Here is a 15,742-nt window from a genome sequence, read left to right on the forward strand (position 1 = left end):
TCCAGGACACTTTACAGATAGAATCCTTCCCAGCAGGAAAATATAAATAAGAAAATCACTCAACGCATGGATCACCGTGTCCTATAGAAATGTGGGTCTAGAACTTTTGCATAAGTCATTGAGCAGTTTGTAACTCCTTTATAGATAGTCCTGGTGTGCATGTAGAGAAGGCCTCAGGGTAGTGCATATTTAAGACAAGGTGCAATTGTTTTTAGTCAGAATTAGCTCAAGTAGTGCCTTGTTGTTAAGGAAACAAAAATCTGTGTGCCAGGGAACCACTGAAAGAAGTTGTGATTCAACTATTTAAACGTTCTCAAGCTGAGACAATGTAGGTATGTTGCCTCATTTTGGAATTCCCAAAATACCATGACCCTGGAGCTTTCCTGGGTCTTCTTGAGCATCTTCCTATGTAAAGTGTCTTTTGGCAAGGAGAGCATTGAATGATCGTGTTTTAAATGCAAACAAATGTCTGCAGCTTTTTGGATTGTGACTTCGAAGCAGCTGTTCTGGGATTGCTTGTAGTATTTCAATGACTACTAAAAAAAAAAATAAATGGCATTCGTTGGTCTTAGACCTGCTGTTGAGCAATTGGAAGAGTGCCCTATGATTAGATCTAATTTAGTGTTCCGTGGGCACTAGATTGGATTTCTTCTTATTAGTCTGGAGACACTCTGATAAGAACACTCTGATTAAGGTATCCTGGTAGCCTGTCTGATTTCCTGAGCTGAAGCAGGAGCAGTTTTGAAAATGTACTGGCTTTATGATAAAGCAGGACACAATGAGAAAAAGAGAATCCTAGTGGGTTCTGTATTATTTAGAAGGAAATACTATTATTTAGAAAGAAAAGATATTATTTAAAAGAAAAAATAATTACATTGAAATTTCAGAATAGATAATATTTGTGTTAATTGTTTTGGATAGAGCTTATCAGAGTTTCTCAGATACATGATTGTTCTTCAGTTTAAATATATAGGCCTGTATTATTCTGTATTCTGGCTGAATTGTTGTCTGTAAGGGCCTAATACCTTCAGACAGCACCACTGATGTCAGGAGCCCCAGAGCTGGACAGAGGGGTTCTGATCTCAGGCATGGTCACATCTTCACATGTCCCGTTTGACTTTGGTGTAGGGGAAGTGAATTCAGAACAAGTCTTAGACCACCTGGCTGACATCAGCATTCTGCATTTCTGCCCTATAAAGGCAGAGGTGGTAAGCCAGTATTATATTGTATTTGGCAGGAAAATAACCAGGCATGGTTAAATAATAAGGATTTTGAGGATTTTTTTGTTGAGGGATTAGGGTGTGGTTTTGTTGGGCTTTTTTTAAACTCTATGGGTTTAATTCAAAATGTTTAACTATCTTCAGTTAACTTTACCCACAAAAGCAATTGCAATTGGATTTTTGTTAAATTGCTGATTTCACAAAACTTATGTGTTTCTTAAGTATGCAGTGGTAACCAACAGAGCAGCAAAAATCATTCTTCAAGTCCAACAACACATCTGTTCTATGGAGCAGAAGCTTTTCTTGGACTATGTAGTTTTCCTTATTCTTTTTGAAGGTGCCAGAGGAGATGATGATAGAAAGCTTTGTAGCGACTGTACCCTATCCTCATACATTCTTCTTCTCAGCAGGTTCTGTCAAGTGCCTTCTGGGAATTTTAGGTCAAGTTGGGTTTGAGAGATCTATGTTGTTTTCTAGAAAGGGATAACTGTTTTTTTTAGCTTTTGTGGGTTTCTTTAATACAGTGAATGGAAACTTTCATTTTATTGGAGGAGCAATGTATCCAAGCTGTGAAATGGTGTTTGATTAATTTGATTTTTTACACTTCTTGCGTTTTAATACCAAAAGAATGGCCAAGGCTCAGCTTAAGGTGGACGTTTTTGAGTAACCATTAGCTGTGGATGGTTATTCCAGGAGACAGATAATCCTGTGAGATATAAACCCAACAGCAGCATGGGCAGTGAGTTTGTGAGCCAGCATTTGTCACATCTAAGTAACACACTTCCCTCCCTGCCACCACATTAAACCAAACATTCTGGGAGCCTTTTATTGCGCCGTGCGCGTCGCGCTGCTCTGGCTCCTGGAACAAGAGCTGCCATAAAATCTCTGCTCTTTAAAGAGGCTGTATAGCAGAATAATATGAGGGATGAAGTCTCATTTTTCAAATGTCTGGCAAGAATCAGTTTTCAATATATCCTTTTCCTTGAGGAAATTTACTTTGCATAGTTACTAATCATGCAAGTGCTCAGGAGTGTTGATCCCAAATCTTCTCTTTGTGATTCCCAAGTTTTACTGAGCAAGAAAAATCCCCATGGAAAAATCCTCTGTTTTGATGTTGCTAGACATCAGGAGATCTAGTCCTGTGGTACATATATATTAAAATAAATATTAAAACGATGCCAAAAGCTGACAGCCTTCTCCTCCTTCACCTAATATCTGGTCATTAGGGAAAACTCAACTCTGCAGTTGGAAAGGACCAATAATCATATTGGTGCCTGGAGTTTGACATACTGACAGATAAAGTGATGTCAAAAGTGGTGAAAAATTATAACTCATCTAACATGGGTTAAAATTGGAACTAGATATAATATTTACAGCTTCAGCTGATCCTAAAATAGACTTGTATGAAGTGACAAGTCATGCGTGTACTTTCAGAAACTGCTATCTTCAGTCTTCCCAAAATTCAACTGGTCAAATTTTGGTTTGAGTTATTCTTATTTTTTTCTAATTCACTTTTTATTTTGTTTTTTCTGGGATGAATAAAGCAGATACTAGGTATCCCCAACTCTTTTTTGGTGAGGTTGCTTGGAAAGTATCTTCATGGCAGATTTGCCAAGTTTGAAGTGCTTGTGCTGATTTGTAATTCTAAATTGAATCCCAGTACTGAAGAGCTTAAATCAGGATCTACCAGTTATTTATTGTGTATTTTTGGGGCTTGATAGAATCTCAAAGAGAATGCTGTGGTGTACAAACTCATACAGAATATTTAAAAACAACAGAATGTACATCAATTCCAATATTTAGCATTGTATACATTGCACTGTTGTATGCATAAATGTATTAATCATCAATGTAAACAGTACAGAAATGTCAGAATAAAGAAAGCACAGATTTCCATTTACAAGTCTTTAACAGCACAGCAGTGTCTTCTCTTCCCAATAGTGATCTGGGCTTTAAGTGATGGAGAAAATCTTGTTCTGTGGAGTTCTTACTTTTTCTCACAGAGAATAGACAACAGGCAGTAAAAAAAAAAAAAAAAAAAAAAAAAGAGACTTTGTGCCTAGATGTAAGGGGAAAACAGTTTCCCAATGATGTCAGGTAGTTGGAGAAGGGTGCCCAGAAATCTGTGCATCCTCTGTCCTTCAAGGTTTTAAAGACCAGACTTTATCCAGACTGGATAAAGCTCAAGGTAACCCAGTCTGACCTTGTAGCTCATCCTGTTTTGGCAGCCTATCAGGACAAGAAACCACTGGAGCTTCCTGGAATTCTGAATTATCCTGTGATCTGGTGATCTGCATTAATGTGCATGAATGAGTCATGCTTTGAGTGGGCTTCAGAGCAGGTGACCTGGAGGTCCTTTGCAACCTAAGTCATTTCTGGGCTCTGTGAATGTAAATTCTCAGCAAAATGGCATATGAGCTTTCCTCTTGATTCCTCAAAATATTTTTGGCTACAGCACAGAGACTGTGCCACCCTCATCCTTGCAGTCCAGGACAGAATGCTCTCAGCACAGACCTGTCTAATAGCTTTAAGATTGCTTTCCAACCATTCGCCTCAAGCTTTTTTCCTTCAGATTTCTGCATTTAGGTTGCTATTGTGGTAATCTCACTAAACTCAATAGGCACTGTTAAAAGTGAGGAAGCAGCATCTGCCAGACTCAGAAACACAATTACAGTCAAGCTCTAATGAAAGACTGCAGCAGCATCTGCCTTTCCTGTGTCACTTGTGTAGCTGGCTGCATGCAGCTTCCCAAAACAACTGCTCATCCCTACGTCAGTGTGATCCAGCAGCTTCTCTGACGCCCGTGCTCTGAGCTGGACTCTCCTGGCAGAAGCTCTCTTTGTTCTTATTACACACAAATCTAGCTCTGCTAGCCCAAAAAGTTGTGAAAATGTGTTTGTTCTGTTGTGCATCTGAATTATCATGTGGTTATCTGGAATCAGCTGTGATCTCACCTGCAGGCAGAAGTTAGACACTATTCAATTTCAAATAGCACAAGTCTGGTGCTGTGACAAGTGTTTATAATGCTCCAGGTAGTGATAGAAGTACCACAGGCTTGTTTTGTGGGTGGTGTTCAGCCAGAGTTGCAGAATTTTGGATCAGAAAAGGAATTTCTGAAATCTCTTTCTAAATTCCCACCAAAAGAGGACTGCCAGACTGTGGCCTGTGCTTCCTTCTTGACTCATTATCAGCTTGCGACTTTTCCATTTTAATTTACTGTGAATAAATTTGTCATCACTTTCATCCAGCTTCCTGAACATGGAGAAACACTTGAAGCTGGTTAAGCACCATGATGATGATTTCATGCTGGTTATTATCAACTGAAGTACTGACAGACTCTTCAGTGGTCAGTCATCACATTAGAAAATGTAAATTTTGTAGATGTTTAAATATCTCAACACAGTGAGACACAATCAAAATGCTCCCTGACAGTCCAGGCCGTCTTAAAATGTTCCTGAAACTTAATGTAATTATTTTGCCAATAACTAGGCAGGGGCACACCCAGTTCTGTCATTAGATGTTGCTTGTCCTTGGCTGCTGGGATGACCAAGTGCTTGACTAGATATTGCTGTATTGACTTCAGCTGTTCTCCCATGAAAAATTGTGTTACATCAAGGATGACGCTTGATTCCCTAAAAATTTCAAGAGAAAATTCTGAAAGATGCATGCTTAACTTTTTCTGGACTTCTTCTAATGTGTATTGTATATCCTAAGGAAAGCTTTCTGCAGAGAGTTCTTTCTTTGCTGCCTTATAGTGCCTCTGAATGTAGGTGAAGCTTTCAACTACTGATATTTTATTAAGGTCATGCCTGTTCAATTTGTATTCTGCTGTTACCCAGGCAAAACTGTTACCCAGTTCTCCTCTCCCCTACAAGTCTCCTGTGCCTCTTGCATCTGTTTTTTCTGGTGAGTTCTCATTTTCCCCAGTGGAGTCTGGCATGTGGGATGTGCCAGCCAGTTCATGGGATGCCAAACATTTTCATTCTCATCGTGTTGTCGTTGCTGTCAAAACACAAAGCTGGTGAAGAAGGAAGAGAAGCTTTTCAGTGCTTTGGTGCAGCTTTCTCCCCAGCACTTTCCTTTAGGCTCACTCATGTATTTAGGATGGTTCCTTGCTCTATCCTGCAGCACCAGAGGCCAACCTGCAGTCCCCAGCACGTGTGAGGTTGCCAGGTTGCTGATGATTCTCCAAGTTTTGTGGTTATTTCCTGATAGTTTGATTACTTGACTTCACTGAGATAAAAATACAAACATGGCCAAGGGTAAAAGCCATATAAACGTTCCCATTTGCTCTTAAAAAACAATTTTTTCAGTCATTTTGGGTTTGGAGTTCAGAATGTTATTTAAATGTTAATCACTTGAAGCTGTGCTTGGGCATATAATTCAATTATGGGACCATCTTAATTATGCAGATGGTGCTTATGAGCAGCTGATACAATTACAGAGCCAATTCAGTGCACATTCATTTCAAGGGCTTAGCTGAAACACGTTATTATTTCAATGTGTGTGGACAAATCCACTTTTTCAGGAAATGGCTTCATGGAATTGTAATAGTGCTCTGCTCAGCTCGTTGTTTCAATGGTGTGCAAACCACAAGGTTTTTAACCATTCTCCTGTATTCTGTGGTGGTCCAAGGCTTGTGAGAGGTTTCTTCATGTTTTTTACGTATCCAGAGGGATGAAAATGGAGACTTGAGTTAATAATCCATCATCCCTCTGGGTAGCAGGCGGTTTTATTTCTACTTGAATATTTAACCTCCTTTTGAATGGTGCCCCACATCTGGAGGCCGTGTGTAAATCTCCTCCAATCAAGCTGATAGCAAAATAGGAGAATTAGTGGAATTTACTTTCACCATGAATTGGTGCAAAAGAAAAAATACTATGTAATTCCTGCTAAAATAAAACTCCACTTTTAATGTTGCTCCTTCTTTTTGTGTAAGTCCAGCAAAGGAACCCTTGGTATGTTTTATGGCCTGGTTCAGTGTTCAAGGAAGATTCTGCTTCCTGGAATATGTTTTTCTCATCTTCCTTTGTGTCAGTTTAAAAAACCTCTTAAAACCACTTTTAACTCCATATGAGGCCTTGTATACCTAATTAAAAGTTAGATGCCATTAGTGGAGCTGGGATAATGAAGAAAGATTAAGTAAAGAGCTGAGATTTATAGAGGGGAATATTCATAGCGGATATTTTAAAATAACTGAGAGTTTTGAAAGGAATATGAACCTTAATGATTCTGGCCAACAGTCATCATCTAACTCACAGTAAGCAGGAGGAAAAATTTTTAGGGATGATGTATTCTGCTTCCTCAGTTTTTCACTTCTCCCCCCTGTTTCTCACTCATTCTGAGCAGAAAAAGTCATTAATGTATCTCACCATCCACTTCATATGGCTACACCTGCATTACTGTTGGGCAGACTCTGTGATATACAGAATAGGTGTTGTCACCTAAGAAAAGCTGTTTAGGACCTGAATTCCCACTTCTAAAGAGTCTGCAGAAGCACTTTTTTATTCCAAATCACTCAAATGCTTAAAGGAGAGTGTGTGCCTCTGTATTTGTGGCTGTATAGAGGATCAGTTGCTCTCATTTTCAGTGTCTGGCTCTAAATAAATGGCACAGATTATATCACCATGAACATAGTCATCAAAAATTTTTGCCAGGAAACCTCGTCACCTTGTAAATTCTATTTTCCAGCATGGAGTTTACTCATGTTTTGTTGAAACTAATGGGAGAATGAATCTGGATCCAGTGTATTCACTGCAGTTGCAGGTCACTTTTGCTCAGAGGGTTTTTCAGTGGGGTGGATCAGTAATGTAGACTTTGTGCCTGATCTTTGCACAGGAGGGAACATCATCTGCCCAGAGCAACTGTGCTGTGCACTTCTGAGGCATCCCAAGAAAACCTACTGGTTAGCCACATGTGGAAATACAATTGTGATTCTGTTGTAAATTCTCTTATTTCTGAGATGGTTTTCATTTTTGCTTTATGCCTTGTTACAAGTACTGCTTGCAACATAAGCCATTACTGTAATACTGGAAAAAAAAATCAGCATCTAGCAAAATAAATTGAAATACATACTTGCTTTGAGTTTTGTTCCTGGGTAGCTCAGGTGCCAAGCCTCTGTCATGGGACAGGAACAGCCAAACCAAGCTGATGTGCATTTCCTAAAATTGGGTTAGGACCAGTGCAAAAGGACAGGGGGTAGAAACCAAAGGATTTGTGATGCCTGAGAGCATGTCTAGGGATATTGTTCACAATTCAGTACCTGGTTCTGCCTCCTACTACCTTGTTAAACCATTCTTTTTGCATAAGATACTCTACAAGCTGGAAAGAGAAATGCATGATGTGTGAGATCTGAGAGCAGGAAGGTTGCTTTGGTTTGGACACACAAATGGCTGTAACAAGCAAGCAGGAAGAGTTGGCATTTGCTATTGGAGAGAGGGAGGAGGAGCTGTTCCGGTAACCCAGTGGGAAAATTACCCTTTTACTTTTGGGGGAGCCAACACAAGTGTGGATTAGGTGTCATGGAAATACAGATTCCAGAGAGGTCATACTAGTACTGCTTATGATTTCATAAAATTGTTTTAGCTATTAGTTCATGCAAAAATGTAACCTCATTTATCCATCATTGCCTTCTATGGGATTTCATCTTAACTAATGTCAAACTTAATTTTCCACAACATACAAAGGAGGAAATTTGGGTAAATTGATACTGACTTTCCTGTAGGCTGGGAGGGGGAGTTCTCCTTTGGAGCCCTCTCATTCCAAAGCATTCCTGTTCTCCTGGAGCTCTCCATGCTGCCCGAGTCTGCCTTCATCTCCTGTGTATCACAAACCCTGTAACTTTTGGCTGCAACAAGGAGGCTCTGCCAAAACAACAGTAGGAGCAGAGAACTGTAATGAGTGTGTGATGTTCCAAAGGTTTCAGGAAGGTAAAGGCAGAGGAAGCATCTTCTGAATTATATTTGGAGAACAGAAAAGAAAAGCATCACATGCAGCTAGCAAGCCTGTATTTCTTCCTGAGCGGCTGCCCTCGTGTCTTTAGTGGTGTCTGTGCAGTTTGTTGAGAATAGAAGTTCCCTGTGTTGTTAGAGGTGTCTTTAAAATGATGCATTTGCTTGCTGAGGAATAGAGGATATATTTTCCTTTTTGCCTATAAACATACTTCTGTTCTGTTTTTGTATTAGTGTTTTGCCTCACAGAGTCACATTAATGTAATATTTAGTCCTCTAAATTCATTGACAAGGGAAGAACTTTTTGCTCAAGAGAGCTAAGTTAACAACATACACTGTTTGCAATTTGCCATTTTTCTCAGGCTGGTGGTAATCAAAAGATGTGGATTTTGGCTTTGCTATGAAGAATAGGTAATTTCCAGCCTATTTCCTTTCTAAGTGCAAGATACCAGCTATGCAGATAACAGTGACAAGTTAAATGTTCTTGTGTTTGATTGTCTCAGCAGGAGATGCAGCTTGTTGTTGTGTTTGTATATACTTGTTACATGGGGCAGAACTCTGGATGGATAATCTCAGAAAACTTGAATGAGTACTGTCCGAGATTTTCTTGCTGAACTGATTAGTTCCTCCAGCTGGTTGCTGTGTAGTTGAAAAATATGTTTTTTAAGAATAGTATTTAAATTGCCTTTGTGCTATTTTTCCACTTTTCTGCTGGTGTGACTGGAATTCATAGGATTGTGGGACAGTAGAGGCTGGAAGGGACCTTGAGTGCTCACTTAAGAATAGTCTAGAGAACCCTTGCTTAAAGCAGAGCCAGGTCACAGCAGGTTACTCATGGCTTTGTTTGGTGTCACTTTGAAAACCTCCAAGGACAGGGACTGAGGACACAGCTCCTGTGGTAGCCTGGCCCCCTGCCTGGCTGTTCTTGGGTGTGAACTCAGTTTCCATTCAGTAAATTTTAGCCCAGATCTTGCACTTCCCTCTTTTTGTCTCCCAGGAGAAATATCTTTTTAATCTTTTGTTATCAAATTAACCCTGCACTCCTCATCAAAAGATCTCAAACTCACAGTTTGTTAGCCTTAAGACAGCTGCTGGTAGAGAAAACTGAAAAATAAGGGTTCTTCTCATTGTGGGCTGTGTATGCATAGAATAGCAAGATGGGGAGTAATTTTTATTCTTGTGTATATTAGGCTGAAAGCTTCCTTAAATACCTGTATAGAATTTGAGTAAATTGGGAGAGGGCTAGGCATGCAGCCCCCACCAACCCCAGCTTTTAGGATGTTATATATGCCTGTATATTCCCCAGCTGTGAGAGCACTCATGTCCATTGTGAGTTTTTCACCTTTTAAATTTAACAGGCAAATTAAACCTTTACATGTGGTTTAGCTTTGGAAGTTAGGTTAAAGATTTAACCCCAAACTCCAATCTATCTGTATTTGATTATTACAAGATTAATGAATTCTAAACCTTTTCTCTGTTTTCAGGCTTCTCAATGCCAACAAGATCAACTGCCTGAGGGTGAACACGTTCCAAGGTCTGCATAATCTCAAACTGTTATCTCTTTATGACAACAAACTGCAGACCGTCAGCAAGGGGCTCTTTGCACCTCTGCGATCGATCCAGACTCTGTGAGTATGCAGCATATCATAAATGACAGCTCTTTCTTCCCCACCAAAGATGCTGCCTGTCTTTGCATCTGACATTAAGACAATTTGGAAGAGCCCCTCCTTCCCTCACTGAGAGAAAAGGAGCAAGAAAAAGAAGTGTTGCATCAGTTCAGCAAGAGCAGGATCGGCACAACCTGCCCTTAGTGGCAGAAATGTCAGAACTGTGTGAAGCTCAGGCTGTTTGTTGAGGAGATAATGTGTGCATTTGACTCTGGATAAGATATGAACAGCAGATTCTGTTAGGATCATTGCCTAACAGTTTTTAATGAGCCAGTGAGTTGGCATCTCTCCTGCCTGGGTCTGAGTCCTGCTGTGCAGTTCATGACTTCTGTAACCACATTTCAGCTGACATTCCACTTAAGAGGAATGATATGTTGTGTTATTTGATCCATTAAGAAAATCCACTAAACATTTTTTAATTTGGAGACATTGGAATAGATATCAGAAACAAAAATATAGAAATGATTCAATATTTTATAGAAGAAGGTCTCATCATAAAGCTGTGAGTAATAAGATAATAAGGTAAATAGTACTCCTTCAGAGCTGGAGTTGGCAGCCTGATATTCCAGTACTAAAATATAAACATATATATATGTGTGTATGTATATATACACTGCAGTATCTAGGCACACACTATGCTATAGTACTGCAATTTTTGTATGCAAATGCACATTTATATGTTTTAATACTGGGAATGCATTGGCTGAATTAGTTGTATAAATGTCTTAAATCATACACAAATGAACTGACAGGAATGATTTCTTGCAGCAGAGTTTCTGCCACATCCTCAGGCAGCCAAAAACACAACCTGAATTTCCAACAGATATTTGACCAGTATGTATTGCTGCAAACCATTAAGGCAGTGGAATAATCATGTATAACAGCCCCCAGTTCTGTCCCCCAGCTCCACCATGCTTTCTGCTGCTGCAGCTTGTTGTGTATGTGCACACATAAACTGAGGCCACAGAGAGGATTCTTTTACGGAGGTATGTAAGGTTTGTCAGGTTAAACAACAGGCTTTTAAAATGTTTATAGCCCTAAGGTATGAATATTTCCTATTGGTTTCCATAGGGTTTTGCTGCTGTTCCTGGTGGCCCTTGCTTAGAATGGACTTGTCCCTTCACACCAAGACACTTTGTCAGGAAAAGTTTGGATTCATTCTTCCATTTTAAATACTCCAAGTGATTGGCATATTCTGTGTTTTCTCTAGAGCTGCAAAACCAGACCCAAATTCTGTCTCTATGTGATTCTTTGTTCTTTGGACCTTTCATAGCAAGAATGGCTCTACTGCAACAGGAATCCTGAGTTTCTTCAGGCCACTTCTGCTCTGTGTGCTCTCCCTTCCCCAGTCATGGACTGCCATTGCTGTGCTCTGTTTTACACTTATTTTGTTCTGTGACAGTTCATAAATATAACTGCAAACAGAAAAGAAGTTTCTACAAGTGGAAAACAGTAACAGAGTGAGAGAGTTCTTGTGAGGCTATAACTTTATACCTCTGTCCAAACCAAATTGAAACATCTGTCTTTTCTTAACCTGTCTTTGCAGTTATTGGAGAGCTGAGTCCTGCTCCCTTGGAGGTCAGAGGGACTGATGCAAGTTAGCTGAACTGAGATTAGACCCTGGCTCTGGGAAGGACCTGGAAACTCTGCTGACACAGTGCTCAGCATGGTCAAGCAAAATAAAACAGCAGCAGAAAAACACTGTTTCTCTCTAAGATGCTCCAGCAGATTTCTGTTACCACTGTCTAAATGCCCAGTTAAAATAAATGGTATAATAGCTATTTCCAATTTCATAGGAAACAAGTTGAGCAAATTTGGGAGAAGGATAGAGTGCAGTTGTACTTTGCCTAAACATTTCAGTCTTTAAATTAAAACCTTTTGCTTCAGGAAAAAATACATATAAAGGAAGTACTATTACACACGATGAGCATGTGCAAATATTAATTTTGCTCTTCTGAAAAGATTCTGGACCACTTCTACCTTTGCCCAAAGATCCAAGGTGCTTTACTAATTCACATTTTGAGTTTGCTGATCAAATTTCTTCCAAACCAGGATACAAAATGATTTTCAGGAAAGGTGCATGTCTCTCAAAAGGCAGCATGTCAAGCTCTCAGGAGAAGCAGTGGGACTTGGGAGGCAGCAGCAGGTCTGTGTCCTTTACAGGGGCCTTTTCTGTCTTCACTGTTGTTTGCTCGGTGCGAGGACTGGCTGCGGGCGTGGGGAGCTGCGAGCTGTGAGCGCTCACAGAATTCTCCCATTCACGTGCGGCTCCGTGTGGCTTCCGCCGGGCCTGGCTGGGTTTTTTTTTCGGGCGCCGATTCAATTACTCCACTCTTCAGGTTCGGCGTCGGCGAAAAAAACAGCACTGGAGCACGGTGTCACAGGTCACTCCTGATTAAACATGCCATCCTTCTCGCAGCCATTTAGCTCAGAACCCATTTGTGTGCGACTGCCATCTGAAGTGGCTGGCTGATTACCTGCAGGATAATCCGATCGAGACGAGCGGCGCTCGCTGCAGCAATCCCCGTCGCCTTGCCAACAAACGCATCAGCCAGATCAAGAGCAAGAAGTTCCGCTGCTCAGGTAATTCATTTATCCAGCCTCTGCTGCGCTCTCCATTCAGGGATAAGCAGGTCCAGAGAGCCCGCTAATCGAATCTGCGGGACAGTGTTTGCTGTAATGGATATTAGGGAGCATCTTTGGAAATTAAATTTGGGGAAATTCGGTTAGTTCGACAGAAAGCCAATTACCTTATGGATTAAAAAAAAAAAAAAAAGAGACAGAAAAGAGAAAAAAAAAGGCAGTCTCTAGCTGTCTTCTCTTAAAAACAAAGAAAAGAAAAAAAAAAGAGAAAAGCTTGTGATGTTTAATCGTAAAAACTTACTAAATTATGATATTTTTAAGGAAAAGAATGACAATATGTGTGAATCCATGTAGGAAATGTTATATTTTGACAGAATTGTCATTTGTATTCAAGCAGAACTCTTACTGCCCTAATGAGAGCTGAGCTTGAGTTCAGTTCCCCCACCTAAAAGGCTGAGAACAGTGTCAGAGGTTTTCACACAACTGGCACTGGGCATTTCTGGTCTGGTTTGGGAGTGAAGCTGGGGATGAGGGAATGGCATCAGTTGGCATCAATTCACATGCTCTCATACATTCATTTTCCTTACATCCATAAGTAACACACACTAACTCCACTAAAATTGCCACCAAAGTTGGTAAGATTTTTTGGTTTCAGCAAGCTTTGATTTAAAAGGTGCATAAAGGTTTTGTGTTGTGAATGAGACAGAAAAATGTTTCCACCTGAAATTAACCTCCAAAGTAACATAAACAGCTTTTTCTTAATCCTATCTGTTCTTTATTTATGGTTCAGCTGTCTGTAAAAGAATATTTCTTGCCTCACAGCTCAACTAAGCAGATGACTGCTTCTTCATGTATTTTTCCTATTGTTTATATTGGTTATATCTATTTTGGATTACTGCATTTTTGTGTACTGTAAAGACAAGCAGGTTTCAGTAAGCAAATCTATTAGTGTGTACTGAGGAGAAAAATGACTGTTATTGATGGAGTACCTTGCGGTGTTTTCTATGAAAATTACTATGATTTTTCTTTTTCCTCTGAAAAGAAAGATGATTAATTGTGTTCCTGGTGGTAAAAGATGAATGGCTGTAGATGGGGATGCAGCATGAAGCTGAGTGGCAGCAGCCCAAAACAAGCCGTTGTGCTTTGTGCATCTCTGCGAGCAACATGCCGAGCTAAACCTTCCCTTCATGGGGGAAAGAAAATAAAGATAACTTCATTTGCAGTCAGCTTTCTTAGGCAGGCTTGTTAAGGTCTTCAATCCCTTGTGACTCAAGCTACAAAATTTATAATCAGGCCTGAAATGATGACATACTTTATCTAGATTTTTGGACTGTGTCCATCATAGTAACAATGTAATTAGCCAGTAATATTCATATTTAAAGAAACTGGAAATGAAAATGCATAAATATAGTTCAGAAAGGAAAGCAGCCTGCAGAAACACATTTGTATAAACCTGTACCCAATTTGCCACTGTTATTTTTTTCTGGTTTTATTAATGGACTAGAGGAATTAATGTTATGTGTGTGCATGCATGCTTAGAACAAAGGTACAGGCGATTGGAGAAGGCAAACACCATCTGACACCATTTAGGGGAGGTCATAAGAAGATTTACTGTGCAGAACTCGGTACCTGGTGATGCTGAGAATAATATTTTGTGTGAGTTCTTATCTTGGGTGTCCTTTCCTTGAGGCATTAGGCTGTTTTTCCCTGGGTCTCCAGCTCCACATCTATATCAAAACCACATGAAAAAGGCATAAACCTGACTTATGAAGGAGGAGAGCAGGGATTGAACAGCTTCAGAACAAAGATTTCAGCTGGATGAAAACTAATGCTGCTCAAAAGCTCAGTGGAGAAGAGATCCTTGCCTGTAGAGTTTCCAGATGGTGATGAGATACATTGAACTCGACTCGCTGTCTGCTCACAGGAGACAAGGAACATCTAATGGTTTAGAAAATCTTAGTTTGTAAGTCAGTTCAGGGAACAGACATCCTTGGCACCTGTTCTGCTCAACTTGTCCCTTTGAATCATGGCTGCTTCAGGCTTGGCATTTAGCAGGAATTTTCCATGTTTTCAGTTGGAGGAATATGTTTCATCCCAGGATCTAACACAGCACGTCTCTCTGCAGAAATGTCCATGAGGTATGAATCTTCATTTAGAGCATTGGGCAGGGTTTGTGTCATCCAGGGATGACACAATCCCACTGGGATGGCAAGGCTTAGTAACTTGTCAGTGTCCTCATTGCCTTTGGGAGTCTCTCTCCCTCTCTAGTTTTTACATCTTCGGCTCAATGTATGAGAAAGCAATTTTCATTTTAAATTCTTTTGTAAATGTGCATCTCTTTCTCCAAGAGTTCTTTTTTTCAGCATCCTGGTGTTTTAATGTAGTTTGTGTAATAAATTTAGTACATGTCAATGGTCAGAACACTGTTTTTTGAGGGGAAAACACAGGGAGTGTGAGGGGTTGGTTATGGAAGAAATGTGAGGGATTTTATCCTCACAGAGTCTTTGACCTTTGAGAAGAGATGAGGATGCACAGAAAGTGTGAGCTGTGGGTGCAGAGGCACTCAGGCAGTGTCAGGATCACACCCAGGAGCAGTTAAGCCTAGGTGAGCTTAATACTTTGACATCAGGGAAAGGACAGTTTTAAAGTCATAAAATTCTGAGGTTGTCCTGAAGTGATCTGTGTGTCTTCCACATTCCTTTTGACAAGGGCACTATGTGCTAGGACAAGGAGGAATGGCTTTAAACTGTAGGATGGTTGGTTTAGATTAGGTACTGGGGAGAAATTCTTCCCTGGCAGGTTGGGCAGGCCCTGGAACAGGGTGCCCAGAGAAGCTGTGGCTGTCTCTGGATCCCTGGAATTGTGCAAGGCCAGGTTGGACACTGGGGCTTGGAGCAGCCTGGGACAGTGGAAATGTCCCTGCCATGGCAGGGTGTGGGAATGAGATGAGTTTTATGGTCCCTCCTGTCCCAAACCATTCCGTGGTTCTGTGATCATAAAGGGGACTGTCAGAAAGGACCTGTTATGAGAAAAAAACACCATGGTTGTTCAGTAAATTAAGGGAAGAAAGGGAAGTGCTTATTCTCTAAGGATAGGAGAGAGGAGTGGTTAGCAGAATTGGGGGAGAAAAGCTGAGATGTTTGAAGTTTCATCAGTCTGAAGTGGCAGAGGAGCATCAAGAAGGTGATGTCAAGAGGACACAGAAGCAGATGGGCTAAATAGAACTGTATTTGATAATTAAATTAAATTGTGCAGACAGATCTACAAAACTTCATTCTGCACACTGTTTCCTTCAGTTTTCATCACAGGTCCCCCCCCATCC

General features: G+C 40.4%; 1 protein-coding gene across 5 annotated transcripts in view; it reads left to right on the forward strand.

Annotated features, from left to right (window-relative positions):
• Positions 1-15,742, forward strand: part of SLIT3 (slit guidance ligand 3) — a 466,954-nt gene that overhangs the window by 330,312 nt on the left and 120,900 nt on the right. For all 5 annotated transcript variants that reach the window (XM_033073074.1, XM_033073076.1, XM_033073075.1 and 2 more), the window contains 2 exons: positions 9,655-9,798; positions 12,257-12,420. In XM_033073074.1, coding sequence (XP_032928965.1) covers positions 9,655-9,798; positions 12,257-12,420 — 308 coding nt within the window. The remainder of the gene's footprint in view (positions 1-9,654; positions 9,799-12,256; positions 12,421-15,742) is intronic.

The sequence above is a fragment of the Catharus ustulatus genome, chromosome 15, assembly GCF_009819885.2.
Source record: "Catharus ustulatus isolate bCatUst1 chromosome 15, bCatUst1.pri.v2, whole genome shotgun sequence".
NCBI classification, from domain to species: Eukaryota; Metazoa; Chordata; class Aves; order Passeriformes; family Turdidae; genus Catharus; species Catharus ustulatus.